Source organism: Lipotes vexillifer, unplaced genomic scaffold, assembly GCF_000442215.2.
Source record: "Lipotes vexillifer unplaced genomic scaffold, Lipotes_vexillifer_v1.1 scaffold951, whole genome shotgun sequence".
Taxonomy (NCBI): domain Eukaryota; kingdom Metazoa; phylum Chordata; class Mammalia; order Artiodactyla; family Lipotidae; genus Lipotes; species Lipotes vexillifer.
In genome coordinates, this window is record NW_006793664.1 from 799,442 (window position 1) to 817,799 (window position 18,358).

At 40.4% G+C, this 18,358-nt stretch overlaps 1 protein-coding gene across 1 annotated transcript in view; it reads left to right on the top strand.

The window, feature by feature from the left end:
- The window catches only part of STOX2 (storkhead box 2), a 111,165-nt gene extending 105,727 nt beyond the window's left edge, over window positions 1-5,438 (top strand). Inside the window, exon 4 of the mRNA XM_007466515.1 lies at window positions 4,810-5,438. Coding sequence (XP_007466577.1) covers window positions 4,810-5,005 — 196 coding nt within the window. The 3' untranslated portion in view covers window positions 5,006-5,438. The remainder of the gene's footprint in view (window positions 1-4,809) is intronic.
- The last annotated feature ends 12,920 nt before the right edge of the window (window positions 5,439-18,358 follow it).

Below are 18,358 nucleotides of genomic sequence, written 5' to 3' on the forward strand. Positions count from 1 at the left end.
TCTGGACTGGTGGGTTGGCTCCTTCCCATCCAATCTAAGACCAACATTTCCCAGTATTTTTCCTTCGATGTTTATACTGCCACCATGCTGATAAAGGAAGGGTTTTTTAAAGGCCCTTCAAAAATAGTAACTTTTTGAGTAGAATGAGTAGTCAGTGTGGAGGTGGGAGGTAGGGGCTGGGAATAACTTGATTGACTCAAGGATGGGGAGTCCTCCTAATGAGAATATAATAGCCAATTTCAAAACCTTTCCAGTGGATCTAGAAGCCTGTTACTATTTTAATCCCGACTTTTTATGCCGCCCTCACCCCTTGCTCTCATACACCTTCCTCTCACCGCTCAGAAGTCTGCGGACACGTGGAACCTGTTCCTGTTACATAAAGATTAGGGGCCTGTGTGCCATTCGTCCAAAGCATGTGCCAGCACTTTTCTTTCTCCTCCTGCAGAACTAACGCCACTTAGGCGTGCTGACCGTGGTGTCTTCTTCTCAGTAGGTGCTGGTAATTCAGCAGAGGTTGACAGCTAAGAGTGTGCAGTGCCCGATGGCCACGTCCAATGCAGTGAAGTGGTTCAGGGGTTTCGAAAACAAAAGCGAGTCTATGCAACTTTCCTTTTTTCTCCTTAATTCTTCCTTCTCTTCCAAGAGCAACTTGGGACCTGATTCTGCTTCTAAATTCTACTCCAGATTGGTGACTCTGAGATGCAGAAATAACATTGAGAGATTGACATCTCCCATTAGTTGTGATTCCCAACTTTTTACAATATTTATTATTTTAGCAAGTCCAAGATATTATGTAGTTCATATATTTATTTTAATTATTAAGAATTAAAATTAGTTATGTTGTAATCATTTCACTCTATCTATGGATAATTTGGGGACAGAGCATCCCAAAATCAGAATTGGGAATCGTTATTCTGTTTGTCCCTTATTGGACCTTTGTTATTTCTTAAAGGGCTAGTTCCTTTTATTATTATTATTAATTTTTTTTTTAATTATTGTCGTGTAACCTTCTTTTCCAAGTTAATACATGTGTGGAAGTCTAATGTCTAAACAAACCACAGAGATGGCACTCTGGTTAAAGTGGAGACCAGGAGCCCCAGATCTCCTCTGCCCATCCCTCAAGGACCCTAAGAGGCTTCAGGGGGCCATGGCACTCAGTCTGAAAACTACTGGCCTATTAAGTGACTTTTCTAAGACGTAATTTTTGCTAAATATTTTTTAATCCCAAACCAAATCTTAACCAATTATTTTATATATTCTTTTCTCTCTACTTCCCTCTTCAACTCTTGTTTTTCCTCTTGATTTCCTAGTAGGGATACCAGATAAGCATAACTGAAAGTCTGCTATTGATGGTAGAAATTCAGTACCATCGCTTATGGAAGGTGTGGGTCATTTGCCTGGACGTTATGCTCTACTGTTTCTTATTATATAGCTTCTCCCTGCCTGATGCTTCTCTGCACCAGTTTCCAGCAATTCATTTGGCCCTCTTGGCCCCTGGACCTCCACGGAGGGAAAACCGCAATACTCCAGAGACAGCTGCTAAGGAGACCCTGAGAGTAGTTTAGTGGGTTCTAACTCAAAACCTTACCACTGCATAATATTGAAAGTTTTTTGTTTGGGAACAAGTAAAAAGAAATGTTCATGTCATCATTGAACCAATCTCTCCACAGAATATATTTTATTAATCTCTAAATTTGGAGTACAGAATATGGAATTTATGAATGGGATTATTTCTTGAACTAAGCTTATTTGCATTGCTTTAATAATGTAGTCAAGGTCAAATGCGTTGTCCTGGTAGAAGAAAAAGGTCTTCCTAAGGAGACAGTCTTCACCCAGGAGCTATGTATTGGCCCAGTGTTATTAGGTGCAATTTTCTCTACAGAAAAAGGTAGATCACCCGTAAATTTCATGCAGTTAGAGAATCTACAGAGCAATTCCTAATTTTACCCCTTTCATAATTAATATCCTTTGGTTAGAAGCTGGGTGACAAACTTATTTTCTATATCTATTTTTAAACTACTTTAAAATTTTATTTTATCTCATTTGAAGTCTCTCCCTATACTTCAGCAAATTCCCTAATATACCTTTCTGATGTATGAAGATGGTCTACGAAGGAGAATATTTGAGTTACAGGGAGTTTTATTCTCCAGCGTGAGGAGTATTTTAGCCATATAGTATTATCACGCTGACACCTCTCCACCACTGCAAGTACAGGAATCTTAAGTGGGCCGTTTATTCAGATTTTTCAGTAAATAATTGACAGAGCAACTAAGATCTAACCTCCTCCCCGCTGCCAAAGAAAAGAGAAAAATCAAAATCAAAAAAGTTGATCTTCATACTCTCAGTCTTCAGTGTTGGCTCAGAGGTCATGTTCAGCCACATTTCCAAAATTCTTCAGTCCCTCTTGTTGGGAACCAAAGGGCACTGAGAGAAGGAAACAAGGCAGAAACTTAAACTATGCTGTGAGATCTAATATTGCAAATGAAAAATCCCGACATGCAAAGCCTGCTATTCCAAATCTGAGGCCAAAAACCAATATGAAAATCAGAGGGATTCAGGCTGCCAGGGATGTGTCTGCATAGTGTACTGTGCCGTCCGAGTGTGGGTCCAAGGGCAATGTGTGCAGCAAGAGGCGCAGCAGGCCCTCTTGGTTCAGTTTTTCTGCCTAGATTCCTGAGATGTTATTTTTAATGTCGTACTCCGTTAGTTCTCTTTAAAAAAGTAAGGAATTTTAAATTGGGGGGTCTATTGTTACTGCTAACCTTCCATCTCCATAAACTGTTTCACCATCATATCCACAGCCTTCCATATGACTGTCACACATTGTACTCAGTGTCACAGCAATAATGAGATATACCCTTTGGAGACACTGGAACGCTCTATGTATTTATCACTATTAATATGTTGGCCGTGGTCAAGGGTGGTCTAAGTACAGATAGCTCCTAACTTAGACCATCTGTTGCGATGATGTGTGTTGATGGTGCCTGGCACAGTGCCTGGCAGACAGTAGGGTCTTGATAAATTAAACTCCCGCCTCAAAAGCTGGTTTAAAAGCGGATCCCTGAGACCTCAAAATGCATTTTCCCATAGACAAAAACGGCATTACTAGTGTATAGATTCCCAAGCCTACCCACAGTGGCTACTTCATTCATCAGATGCCAGATGTGCAACAGAAATAGCTTATGTTTCTCTAGCTTTTTGGTGTACAGATTCTTCATTATTGCTTATTTCTTCTTCTGAGTCACTCAGTGAGTAGGTACATGACACATAACTCACCCTATTTTAAAGATGAGGAAGTCAAAGGCCATAAAAAGTTATCGTGATTGAGAATGAAACTGAAGGAACGCGCCGCGACCTCTTTGAGGTGCTACATGCTTATTGCCTTTCTTCCTTCCACCACCTGGCCCTCGGTTGTAGTCCTGGAAAACCTCTGATGAATTTTCTTAGAGGAGGTGTAAAGCAGGTAAGTAGGTAAGTCTAGCACTTCCCATTGCTTTAGTGATGATGTTTTGGAGCATTCTTTAGGCATGCCCAGATTTACGATAAGCCTCATGAGAGAACTTAACTTACTTCTATGAATGTATTAAACTTCCAGAGGTGCGCTCTGCAGTCAGGAAGGGTCCAGTTGTCTTTTTGGTAGCCAGTGAACAAAATTCCTTTTAAACAATCAACTCTTGGCTTTTTGATGAGAAGCAAACTTAAGGCCAAAAGGGGGTTAGGATGAAATAGCCTGTCAGGAATGGCTGCCACGGTATAATGTTCAGACAAAATTGCTATCAGTTTAGGATGGGAATGAAAGTGAGCTGTGAGGATGTCCCCTATGTAGTTTGACCTTCAATCAGTGATGGGGACCAACATGTAGAATATTTTATACATCTTGAATCTATCCAGTAGAGTGGATGTTTTGAGCATCATTATGGTTTCTTCCACCTCTTTGTAAGCTGATGTCTCTTACTACCATTTTCAGGACCTTGAACATGAAACCCATTCAGTTCTGATCAATCAGGCCAAGTAATCTTATTTCTGCCATTGCCCTACACATCTGCCATGTTAAATGTTACACACCTCTTGGAACAATAAAATAGCTTCAAGTATTCCTAAATTAGAAAAACTAAAAGAGAAATCGAAATACTAAAGCCTTTAAACCACCTCTGTTCTATAAGAATCCTTTAAAAAATAGAATATTTCTACCAAATCAATGTAAACAGGGAAAATCTAAGATTCCTTATCTGAAAATAGAGTGTATTTTTTACTATAACGTTATATATTTGAAACAGAGGTATGAAGTGTTTAAAAAGAATTTTATTCCCATCAGTGTGGCATACTGGCTAGTGGCCTGCTTGAAGTTCACCGCCAGAGTCAAAAATCTGCTACTCGAGAAGGAAAACAAAATCATCGGGGTAAAATTATGGAGTTTATTCAGGAGCAGTTCTATCAATGAGTTTCAAGCCTGAAATGAACACTACCTGTGTATATTTATGAAGACTATTCTTTTTTAAAAACGAACGCGATAGCCATCTATCACATCAGATCTTGAAGGTGTTTCCTTGAGTGTGAAAGGCAAGGGAAGACACTTATTTAGCTGTATAAAAACCCTTTATTCAAACATGTCTTGTGAAAGCTGCCGAAGTCCAAGTTGGAGGAGCATATGTGAATAATCAGTATGAGATGGTATATACATGGCATGATGAACCGACAGAGAAAATCCATTAACTGCATCATTTGCTCTTCCTCCAGGGCTCAATATATAATTCTTTATGTTCCAAACCAAACCAAACAAAACCAAACAAAACCTTTTTACTCTTTTAGCACTCGGGAGAGCCTGGCTTCCAACACATCAAGCATTGTTGAAAGTAACCGTCGTCAGAACCCTACCTGGAGCCCGGCCCACGGTGGAGCTGGCCCGACCTTCAATTTCCGAACAAGTACGGACAGCCCCACAAATGAAGCTGAGAAATTACAGAAACCTTCCAGCTGCTTGCAAGCTTCTGTTACTAGCGTGTGATGGTCATTCTGCCTCAGATCTCCTGTCTCATTCGATACAGCCAAGTTTATGGCACTGGGACTGTTGTTTACATCTTTGGGAAGACAAGCATCTCAACGGCAGTTTTTGTGTTGGCTTAAACTGTGCTGCTAAGTAGGCTAGGGCAAAACACAACAACAACAAAATCTGTATTTCAGAGTATGCTTTTCACATTTATGGCTCTGTAGCAACAAGAATAGCAGTAGGGGTGATATGTATACTTTGACTTCACTAATTGTACCTGAGCACACATAGGAAAGTCTTAGACACTGTCAGTGTAATATGCATTTTCGATGTCATGCAGTTGCCAAGTCCATTCTAAAATGCCACAGATGCGTGTTGCTCCCAGTCTGTGACCGAGTGGTGCCACAGAACACTGATCCTTGACACTTCCAAAAACAAAAAACAAAACAAACAAAAAACTAAGCCTCCACAAAATGTCAAATGCAAGGGTCTACCTTGAGGGAAGTCAATGCCAAACTGACTAAAAGGGACCCCAGCCCTTTGTGTGTGAATCGTTTAGGCCCCAGTCATTTTGCACTGTGAGTTTTCGTGACAAGATTTTGCAGGAGCCCATGGAAGTGTGTCAGAAGGGGTCGTGATCCAAATACTGGGAGTGTTTGTTTTCAGGATTTTAAGTGTCACGGATGCTTGTCTGATTTTTTTAACCTTCCATAATCACAAACAGGAATATAGGCCTTTGAATCTGAAATGGACAAAGGAAGGGTCTCCCAGCCTGGCTGGGGCACAGCACTAAGTGATGGGAGAGGTAATGGGGACCTGTAGGGGTGTTCATCAGATACTGAAGGAAGATCATTTCCTCCTTGTGATACTTGACGGTGATGCTATCTTACTATAATAGATATGATAATTTGTTTAAAATCAAAGTGTTCTTTGTGATACAAATGAAGACTATGGCCTGGGGACGTTATTCTTTCTAATGGAAGGACATAAATCTATTTTATGTAGTTTTAAATAGAATGCCTAAATTAGGCTGTGGGAGATAATTTTTAGTGGTTATAGGAAAGAGCAAATTTAGGGGGAGTTGAACTTCAGGCCTTTTATTCCTGGGAAGATAATCTATAGAGAAAACTTTAAAATACTTTTTGATTAGAAATATACATGTGCCCATGTAATTAACAACAGAATGTGATCATTCTGCAAGTGTGGTGTAATCCTAACTTGTACGCCCCTAAAATTTATTAGAATTACAATTATGCATACATGAACTGTGCCAGAGTAATGTTTACAGATACTTTGTAACCAGTTTCAGGAGGCATTTTTAGGTAGATGTATAGTTTTTAGCCCAACTTATTTCAGAATGGTTTGTTAACATTTTGCTTCGGTTTACAGTATGTCATGTTGAATACAAAGAAGGTTCTCAGCCGCAAAGGGATTACAGATAATCAAGATTCAGCCTTCTAAGAAAGAGGCACCTCCAAGTTCCCATGTCTTATTTTATGAGAACCATGGAATAAATCTATAGATAAAGGAAAATTATTCACAAAAGGGTTACATGTGACACAAGTAAATGGTCTGACAAAAAGTTTTATTTAGTTAAGTGGCATGTGATGTTTGGAGCCATATACCGTAAAATATATATCCCAAAATTTTCACCTCAGATTTCAGCAATTGGCATAGAATCTGTGAAACACTTTTGCTTCGGTATTAGGTTGAGTCACTAGCCATCTGTTTAAAGAGTGGAGTCATATACACAGTTGAACTGTTTCTTGAAACATTTGGATCCTTCCTCATGCTTTTTCAGATATCTGGAAGTTGCATTGGGTCAAACTGGACTCATCAAGTTTAGTACAGATTCCTTTTTTTGTGCTTATAGTGAAACGTGAGCACGTTTCTTGGCAAACTCCCGCACCTTTAAGATGCTTCAGTCAATTGGCTTTCAGTCTCATGCCTTATTTCCTCCAAGGCATGCCTTGATTGCTCAGAAATGCACTCCTCTCACTGCTTAAATTTGTCTGGGAGGAATGATAATGTACCGAATAGACTATATACAGAGTCTGTTTCCTTGCGGAGATGTATGCCACACAATTACTAAATTCTTCTAAATTCTTTTTTTTCCCCCAAAACCCTGCCCTCCAGCGTCTGCCATACTGTCAGTTCATAAATAATAGAACCATTGAAACAATACATCAGCCTCTAGTTCATCCTCCTAAAGTAGCCAATATAATAATCAAATACTGTGTGAACAGGAAAGGAAAGCATTACCTTGAAGAGAAGCTTTAAAATATGAATTTATCAATATTTCACAAGAAATAGGTTTACAGAAGACATTGGAATAAAATGTGTACCACTCTTTTCCCGATGCTATGAGGTACATGATTAAAAAAAAAAAAAAAAAAACTCCCTTAGACCAGCAGCCATTAGCATAGAAATGATGGACTTCAAAGAGGATATGATGTGAGCAGACGTTCCACGTAGAAATATTCCCGTCTGAATCGAATCGGGATTCTTGAACGGGGGAGGAGTGGTGGCGGGAAGCACATTACAAATATGACCCTAGACGGTCTGCAGTGATGTTCTCAGTGACCCACTCCAAGCTTTGCTAGCATCCTTTTCCTCCAGGAAACGATAGCTTTGTGGCCCATGGCTGCTTATCTAGACTTCACTTAGAGTTTATCAACTGAAAGGTTTACAAAACTGGATCTGGTTGAATCTCTGTGTAGTGTTCAACTTTAAAGGGTCAACCCATCTGTCGGCATTTTGCACACGTATGTATTATTATGATACAACATATTACTTTATGGTAATTTTTATTTTTACATATAACTACCTCCATAAATTTGATGAAGCGGCAGCAGCGTGTTCAAGTGTATTGTTCGGAAAAGCAAAGTTGAAAACTTTCTTAACCATTAGGCCATGGCGTTCTGTGTGTGTGTCAGTGATTGCCTATGTGGACTTGTGACTGTTTCATTGCCATGGTTTTTCTCTGACGGCATTATTTCACTCTCATCTGTAAACCTGTCTCTCTTCTTCCCCACAAAAGCACACGTGAATTTGTTGTGAATGAAAAAACGAAGTTTAAATTTCTTGTCTCCCCTGCCCCGGCTCCTGCCACCAGCCCCGGACCTCATTCCTAGAGGTGAGAGCACGCGCTACCCTGCGGGCTGTGGGCTTCCGGCGAAGAGCCGCCACTTGATCATAACTTAGCAAAAGCTATTTACTCCTATAACATCTGATTTGAATTCTAGGTTTTCCGTCCCAGGGCACACCAGAAATTTGGACTGCCAACTTTGAAGCACTTTGGGCCTCACTACTTGCATGCTACCATATCGAGCTCAGACTTCATTTGAATTAAAAGAGCTGTGCATTGTATCCACAACTCCTGTTCCATAATTCGTATTTCATTTTATATATTTTGCACATCTCAGGGGACCTTCATAAGCATGTGAAAAGGGGGAGGGGTCCATCAAAAGAAACAAATAAGAGCAGAAAAAGGACTAGCTGGATAAAAGTAACAAATGACGGCTTCTCCAATGTTGTGAAGTTCAAATTCAGGAAGCATCCACTGAAAGTTAATCTGGAGTCACAACAGTCTGAACACCAGCTGTTCCCCAGTCTCCCTTTTTCATAACCCAACCAGCATTTCTAAAATATAAATTTAACTTATATTGCAGTCACCATGGGGAGAAAAATAAAAACCTGTTCAGCAGTAACGAAAGCATTGTTTGTTTTTTAGGTTGGCACAGCTTTGTAAAATTCTACCCAGGATAAACCACTTATCACCACAAAGTGTACTTGAAAATAAAGTTTTTAACTTAAATGAAAGGCATATTGCTCACAGTACAATAGTGATCTTGATTTGAAAAGTCTTACAATTTATAACATGGGCAGTATTTGGAGCTTGATTAAAAACCAACAACAACCTATGAGGACTTTGCAAACTCATTCTGGGATCTCAAAGTGCTTCCAAAGCATTCGGATTCACAATTAACAAAGCAGGTCATATTTGTAATACCCATACTTGAAATGAATAAACAGAAGGAGTGACATAAGATTACCCAGAAACACAGTGGCAGCTATCAGTGATCTATTTTCTATCTGTTTGATAGACCATCATGAGAAATCACGAAATACAATGCTATTTTTCTGATGTGTGCTAATAAAGTCAAAGAAAACGAATACAACTTGATACTTTTGTCCATTTTCATTCAAAAAGTTCAGGGTGTTGGGAATTTTACAGAAATCCACCCAAATGCTATTGTGGTCCAAGGTAGATCTGGACATACACCCTTGTTTACAGTTTCATGTTGGGCTTCTCTAAATCCCGTGCTAAAATACTGTCTTTCGGGAACACGACTGCTCCCGGCAGTGGAAGGTGCTGAGACAGAAATTTTCATTTAAAACGTTATCAAGTACTCTCCGCAATGCTTATTATCACAACTGAAATTCAATACACTTACTGAGCCCTACTTTGAAGAATCTGGATTTCCCAGGGAAGCTGATCTAGTTCTAAGCGTTTTTTTCTCAAATTATGAGGTAAAAGATCCTGGTTGGGGACCTTCTCCGTGTATCACAGGCCAGTCACAGAACCAGCTATCAGCGCACTGTCAGGTGACAGTGGACCCCCGCAGAAGCGATCCCTTCCTTCCCCCCAACTCCCCAGCCCCCCAGGCCCCTCCCACCCATACTCTTCTGTTGAGCAAATTTCTGCACACGTTGAGGGCTTGAGGAAGCTAGAACACAGGAAAAATGAATGCCAAAGCCATGGAAGACATTGCTTTGCTCTGGGTTAGTAAAATACAGACAGGAAAGAGGTTACTATCAGTCTGATCTTTGCCAAGTAAGATAAAAGAATCAGCCGTCACTCTGTCAGCTCTCTCGGAAGGTCTTACAGTATTAAGGATACATCCAATATTTTGCCATAGATTTTTGTTTGGGAGACATTTCATAAGTTACATCCATGAGAAAGTTCGTTATTAAATTTCCTGGTGTGTTGGAAATAGACATTGGCATCTCCCTGATGGAGTTAATCTCTGCGTCTTTTACAGCAGCATCCCAGAGAGGGATTCCCCAGCCAGTGCCCCTCTCACACAGAATCCTGTATTCTTACACTTGTTCTAGGACTTACAGTTGCTGATTTGCAAGGTTCAGAATTCTACAAGGCACAAGGGGAACTAAACCTGATGATGATGATTGTATATTTATGATCAGTTACAGGGCTTTGTCTGCTCGTTGCTGGCTTCAAATGTGAACACACACACACACAAACACACACACACACACACACACACACACACACACACACACACACACACCCCCTGCCAACCAGGGAAAGGGGGTTTCCTAGGTGAGGCAGCAATGACTCTGGAAGCCAGTGTAAGGCTAAGAGCTTGGTTGATCCGTGTATGGCTGCCTCCCTCCCTGTCCAGAGGCTGGTTTGGGCATGCCTATTCCCTTGCGCCCACCAAAAAGAGCTACCAAATCTGAGATCTGAGGTCTCCTCCAACACGACTTCTCTGCAGTTACAGGAAGTTCATCTTGATGTACGCACTTACAGCTCCTTGCTTCCGAGGTCCACCCTCCCTGCCTCCTTCCCATTCCCCCACTTACATGCCGATACACCGCCATGGTTTCCACATTGGAAGGGCAAAGCAGTGTGTGGTATTGTGCACACAAGGATGGGTTAGGACTAGAGCTGCCCTAGGGTCACCTTCATGTAAGTACTGACAGCTACAAATTAAGGTCCTTAGCGTAGTTGACATAGATACAACTGTCTAGAAGAGAATTAAATTTCAACATTAAGTTTAAAGGGATCATAATTCTGCAGGTATCTTTCTCTGAGTGACTGAATGTGACTATTGCATTAGGGTAAATGAATTAAGAAGTGCAAGTGGGATTTACTGTATGTTAGAAAGGAGTTTTGCAGCCAAGACTGCCTTGAATAAAATGTGTTTGCACTGAAAAAAAAATTTTTAAATTACTTGGTCTCTGGTTGCTGTAAAGGTCATCCAAGATGGATGTTCTGTTTATATTGTATAGTATTTCATATGAAATAATTACAGTTCATGAAATGTCTTCCCGAATGTTACTGATTTATAACAGCACATTTGTAACATGGTTTTTATCGTGTCAGTGTACCATATTGTAAATGATGATTACTTGTCATGCTTAGTATAATAACTTAAAAGAAAAAAAAGCACAGGGATTTTTGTAAGTCTATATTTGAAAGTCCCTCCATATGGTAATATTGTGTTCATGTTTATGTAGTGTTGTGTGAAATATCCATTTTGGATTGTGTTACTTTTTAAGATATTAAATAACATTTGGTTATATGTCTAAGTGGATTTTTTTTTTTTTTTAGTACTTGAGAGAAAATACCTTACATGAGACCACTTTATTTCTCTCCTCAATTAATTTGATGTCATAACAAATTTTTATTGCACAATCTTGGTTATTAGAACTTTTGAATTAAAACAACTGAAAATGGAAATTTCTGATAAAAATTTTTCGAGGAATGTTGAAAAATCCCATTTTTAGCTAGCTATTCAAATTTGAGACTGAGTGAGGCTTATGGATGCATATAATTAAGTTTTATAAATGAAATTTTAATGTGGTTGGTTTTTTCGTTTTGTTTTGTTATCACTCATATCACAACTGCTACCCCCAAATAAATGTGATCCCCTCTCCAGAACATACTCAGAGGCTATTCACGTCTTCCAGTGAGGCCCTTGCACAAGTTTGGAGTGCTTCCATGTTTAATTGCCTTCAGAGTCTATTCTGCACTGCTCTGACTCTCCCCAGTGGCGTCGAGAGAGTCACCACTGCCCTGGGGGAATGCACCTGATTTTTTCAAACCAAAAGTAATCTGCTGTCAAGCAAACGATTAGGCTAGGAAACAACATTATTAGTCAAAAACAGTATGGAGCTGTAAAGTTGAGCCTAATTGTCTTGTAAAGGCAATACTCAAAGCAGGCTTCCCAAAATGTTTTGAACCGTGACAGTGTCATTTGGGTAAGTGTGGAAAACCCAAGGTGACTACTTTGAAGGACAAGCCTTATTTTAGTTATGTTAAGTTTGTCTATATGTATTTTAAACTGTCTCAATACAGACGCTTCATTTTTTTCAAGCATGGAGCTAGGAAAAACAAGGATACTGGAAGTACATTGTGAGTTTTATGCTAGGACCAAAAGCCTCTGTGCTGGAGAGGTAATTGTCTGTTCCTTTGAGAACCGTCCAGTGAGCTGCACACATGAAGGAAATGTAGTGACTCACTAAGAAGCTGGAAGGCAGGATTCTGACTCCTTTGCAAGAATGGTCACAGTTCATAAAAATCTTTTCTTTCCAAAGGAAATGGTGTGGTTTTAATTTATTTTTAAGTGTTTGGAGTGGTTGGGGGTTTTTTCCTCTGTAAAGAAAATCCAAGCAGAGTCCTCGGTATTTGCCATCTCTGTTGTTACAGCTGTGAAATCAAGAGCCACTGAATAATAAAGTTATTCACCTGGTGACTTTAATCATTTATTTAACTGTGAAATCTTATCCCTACTACTGGAATACTTGGATTTAGTGATATTCCCCCTCTTTGGGTTCCATGGCTCCAGATTTTTCCTGTAAAGCAAATAGCTAGTCATCTAACACATGGAAAAAGTGTGTGTGATTAGTGTTCACAGAGCCTAACACACCGTGCAGGAATTTCAAGAAAAATTCAAGAAAAATCAAGAAAAATTCAAGGCACCTGCACGCAAGATAGGCTGGGTAGGGTCTGGGGTGGGTCTTCTTAGAAGCGTTGCATTAGAAGTATGATTGTAAGAGGGGGAGGGAGGTGCAATGTGTTAGATAAGAGAAGTAAGGCCAGAGGTGTTAGTTTGGAAATTCAAAGGGCAAAACTGAACTACTGATGCTCAGTGAAGAGCAGATTCTCTGTTCCTCAGTCAGATCTAGGACTAGTGTCTGTGGCTCAACTGGAGTGGACGTGCCAGCCTGGGCTTGTCTAGGTGAACGTGTGCGTGGGTTACTTAGGCAGCCCCCAAAGTCCTCAAACACCTGCCTCCCAGGCCACCTCATGTCCCCCTTGTTTCTCTTCCTTCCTTGTTATAAAGTTCTGGACATCATTTTTCTTTTCTATTACCTTGGGTTTATTTCACTTTATTACTCTTTTCTCTATATAAAACTAAGAATTTCTGTTTGTTGTTATGCTTTCTTGTCTATTAATGTTTGAACTCATTCCTGATCTCAACTTTTTATATAATAATGTAGTATATAATAATATAGAATAGAATATATAGACTATAACACTAATTATATTAATAATAACTATTATGTTAATATAAGACATATATTAATATAATTAATATAACATATTATTGTATATCTTGCACACAATTGTATATAAATTGTATATATTATATTAGGTATAATAATATAAAAGTTATATACATAGTAATTTTGTATATAACTACAATTGATTACTAGCACTTAAATTTTCACATTCATAGTGCCTTACACTCCTTATATCCAAAGGCCACTATCTTTCCTCAAACTCATTTCCACTCACCTTTGCACCAAGAGTCTTTTGTTCTCCAACACTTAGATATAAATCTACTACCAGATGATTCATCAAAGGCCTGAGAAATCACCAGAAACTTTCAGAGATATAAATAGATAGATGATAGAGAGATAGATATATGCTATAGATAGATGATAGACGATTGGATGGATGGATAGATAGATGATCAGTAGATAGACGATTAGATGGATGGGTAGCTAGATGATTAGGTAGATGAATAGATGAATAGATAGATGATAGATGATTAAATAGATACATACATAGATATTGCATTAGACCAAAGATCTCTGTATTTTTTATAGTCTGTAAATGGCAACAAAACAAAAGGAGATGTCATGCAGAAAGATAGAGTATGACTCCGTTTTAATGATGTATTGAGAATTTGTTACCTTGGGAATTTTTTTTTTTTTGCGGTACGCGGGCCTCTCACTGTTGCGGCCTCTCCCGTTGCGGAGCACAGGCTCCGGACGAACAGGCTCAGCGGCCATGGCTCACAGGCCCAGGCGCTCCGCGGCACGTGGGATCCTCCCGGACCGGGGCACGAACCCGCGTCCGCTACATCGACAGGCGGACTCTCAACCACTGCACCACCAGGGAAGCCCGGGAAATTATTTTTGAACCCTCTTGTATCTGTGCTTCAAGCCAGCATCTGCCATTCTTTACTCTATCTTATATTGTGGGGGAAAATTCCCCCTGAAAGGCACCTCCTTTAACATCAATAACAGCTTGATGGTTCTAGCATTTAAAATGTCATTCTTGAATATCTTCCACAATCGTGACATTTCCCCTTTTGCTATCCTATCAGATTGCAGAGGTAGCAATTGGTCTCTGCCCTGCATAGTCCAGCTTCATATTGCTTGTCACTGTTGACAAGACGTGTGACACATTGACAAATCTTAAATGGACTGGAAAAGACAGGGTTTTTTTCTCTTTCGTCCCTTCGTATGTTTTTGATGGCAGTTCATGGGACATCTGTGTTGAATGTCAAAGGATCGATATTCAGACTGGGAAGGTTTCAAGATTCTCAGGGATAGAGAGATGACCTTGGGAACAGAAGATGCCATTTCCAGTTGTTTCCCTTCCATGTCTCCTGTCTTTAAAAGGTATCTAATTAGATGGATGGGGGTGCTCCATCTGGCCGCATAAGAAGTCAGCCAAACGGGCACAATAGAGCTTATCTTTTACAATTAACTTGTGCTCTAGCCAGTTGATAGAACTACCAATTTTGAGAGAATTCCCTAAAGACTTCAGCAGTCAGAATATTTTGTAGACGGCTTATTGAGAGCAAAGCACTTCCACTGCATTTTTTAAATATTTAAAAAAATTCTTTACTTATTTATTATTACTTTTGGCCACGCCGTGGAGCATGCAGGATCTTAGTCACCTGACCAGGGATTGAACCCGTGCCCCCTGCTGTGGAAGCACAGAGTCTTAACCACTGGACCACTGGAGAAGTCCCTCCATTGCATTTTTAAACAAACATTTTATTACGGTTGTAGAGTTACAGAATTATTGCGACCACAGTACAGAGAATTCCTGTATACTCCATTACCAGTTTCCCCTATTATTAATATCTTGCTTCAGGATGGTACATTGGTCATAATTAATGAACCAATACTGATACATTATTAGCTAAAGCAATACTTTATTCAGATTCCCCCAGTTTGTCCCTACTGTCATTTTTCTGTTCCAGGTGGCTGTCTAGGACGCCACATTATATTCGGTCATTGTGTTGCCTTAGTCTCCTGTGGTCTGAGGGAGTTTCTTAGACTTTGTTTTTGGTGACCTTGATGGTTTTGAGGAGTACTGGTCAGGAATTTTGTACGATGGCTCTCAATTTGGGTACGTCTTCTCTTAAGATTAGGCTGGGGCTATATATTATGGGGAGGGGATCACAGAGGTAAGGTGTCGTCGTCATCATGTATCAAGAATGCATATTATCAGTATGACTCACCACTGTTGATGTGAATGTTGATCACCTGGCTTCAGGTAATGTGAGGTCTCTTCACTGCAGAGTTACTCTTTTTCTTCGTTTTCCTACTGTCCTCTTTAGAAGAAAGTCACTAAGCACAGCTCACACTCAAGGAGTGTGGAGCTATGCTCCATCTCTTGAAGGGCAGAGTATCTAAATAGATTATGTGAAATTCTGTACAGGAGATTTGTCTCTTCCCCATTTATTTATACAATAATTTATTCACATCGCTGTATGCTCACAGATACTTATTTTATGTTTTGAGATGTAGTCCAGTACTACTTTTTATGTTATGCCTCAATTTTTCAAGCTTTTGCTATTGTTTGCTCCTTTGGTGGGCTTCTGTATCCCTTTGGCATACCCCTGTCATTGTGGTTGTCTGTTCGTTTGTTGAGCATGTCCTAACTTCCTGGCACTATAGGATGCTCTAGGCTCATTCTGTATATCCCACTTCAGTCTCGGAATCAGTGACTTCTCCAAGGAGCCCTAGTTTCTTTTACTGAAAGATGATATTAGAAACCAAGATCTAGGTGGTCGGTGTGCCCACCAGTACCAGTGAGCCATAATTTCTAAGCCTTCTCAACTGATAGAACAAGGAGACACCTACGTGTATACTAACCTGTGTACATCAGATGGAACATCTGTATCTCTAGTAAGCTGAATGTGAGTTCATACTGTTGTATCCAGCTCAAATCCATTACTGCATAGACCGTTCTGCCTCCACCACCACCACCCCGCCGCCGACTAATCTATAACCTCCACTCCAGCAGTGAGAATCCTGGCTCCCACCATCACCATCCATTCGTGTAATTGTTCAGTTGCAGTGTATGTGTATAATAGTTCATCCATTGCATTTTGTGATACTGATTAGATAAATATGGATAAACATGAAAGTGGAAAACATGGAAAGTTTCCTCAACTTATCCTTACTTAATATGACAGTCCTGTGACGATCATAAACTTATTTAAATTTTTTTTTTTTTTTTTTGCGGTATGCGGGCCTCTCACTGTTGTGGCCTCTCCCGTTTGCGGAGCACAGGCTCCGGACGCGCAGGCTCAGCGGCCATGGCTCATGGGTCCAGCTGCTCCGCGGCATAAACTTATTAATGGGCTTAGTAGGTCCTAATGGGATTTTGCGCTAAAGAATTTTAAGGGTGAGAGGGGAAAGGGTCATGATTAATATTATTTAATGTGCCTCTTGCCTTATGTCACACTGTCAGTACTTGGAAAGAAAGTGGTATGTTGACTTAATAGCAATATCCATATGTTTGTTGATAAGACACTACTTTCTTCTCCCCACTTCCAGTCTCTGCATATCTGAATTGTAACCATATTTCAAGGTCCAGATCAAATGCCTTCTCTATCACAGGGCCTCTCTGAACATCCCTTCCCACTTCCATGTCCTGACAAGAGTATGGCCTCTTTCCCGCTCTTGCAGTAAATTTATCATTTCCAACCCTGTGTTCCCAATTTTTGTCTTAAAGTCTAGGCTTCGGACTCCCGCCCCAAACCATGACCTCAGCTAAACAATTTATGGCACTTTCATACTACTCATTGGATTTCCTGGGGTTGGGGGAGAACCTTCTCTTGTGACTGTTTCTTGGTGGCCCTTATGAGGTTGGAAATCTTCGGTAGGCTGGGCTGTGCAAGGAATGGGCTCAGTGAGATGGCTTCAAGCAGGATTTCAACAACCTCGGGGGGCTTTGCTTGTGTCTGCTTCTGACCTAAGTTACCTTCTGGAGATGGGCTTACTAGCTGTTGCAGCTGCTTTGCCTCAGTGCATCTTCCCTTTCACAAAAGAACACCAGTGACGAGGGCATGGCTTTTGAAGTGTCAGAAAGTTGTTCCAAGATTTAAAGCTAATGGGAAGCTTTAGTCCCTTCTTCCAAGGGCATCCCCATCCTTTGCTCTTGGGCTGTGACTCGGGAGCCGTTGAATGAACCACTGTCTGACACGGGAGAGGGGCAAAGTTCACTCAAAGGCATGTGGGGAGTCCTTTTGCGGGGGAATAAGAGGCTGCTGGTGAGGGGTGGCTCTTCCCCAGAGTGGTGGGGTTGTTTGTGGCCACGGACACAGTATGTTTCCTTTTAACCGTATCTCAGATCTAAAGACAGCTGACTGTTGTTTATGCAAACAATCCACAGAAGTATAACAGAAAATGTGCGCTCTCGATTTCAGGGGTTTTCTCGCCCATCTAACCACATGTCTTTCTTTCTGTTTCTTGTCATTTCTTCCCCGAACCTCCTGCTATTTCTCTTTTTGCATCTGTGAGATCTTGACTACAGCTAATTTTTCATTTTAATATGCTCATTTCTCTCCCCTCCACCCCATCACACACTTTTAAAACAAGTCCTTGATTTTGATTTCTTGACGATCTTTGTCGTATCTGCCTACAAGAGTGTCCCCAGATGTGACTAACTCATTTTGTAGCGGTGACTATTTTAAAAGCCTAACCAGGGAGTTCTAACAAAATCCTTGCCTATTATTCCCAAATACTAAAAATCAGCTAAGAAAAAATTTTAAGCCTTGCTCTGGGTTGACTTTATACCAAATTCCCCTCGAGCTCTAGTTCAGCTGTGGTGTTGGAGATTGGCATATTGGGCAGGCGTGCTGGAGCCATGTTATTCTCTGTGGCACCAGGGTTCAGAAATGGGGATGTGGGTCCTACCCTGGGGTATGGCTGTGGGTCAAGGTGACTTCAATGATGACACAGTCTTGTTCCCTTGGGGAGATTTTGCAAGTAACTTGAACAGAGGCTTCTAATTCCACTCTTCTTAAAAGTCTTGCCTCTATGAAATCCACCTCTTAATTTTAGTTTTCCGTATATGCCAATTTTTCT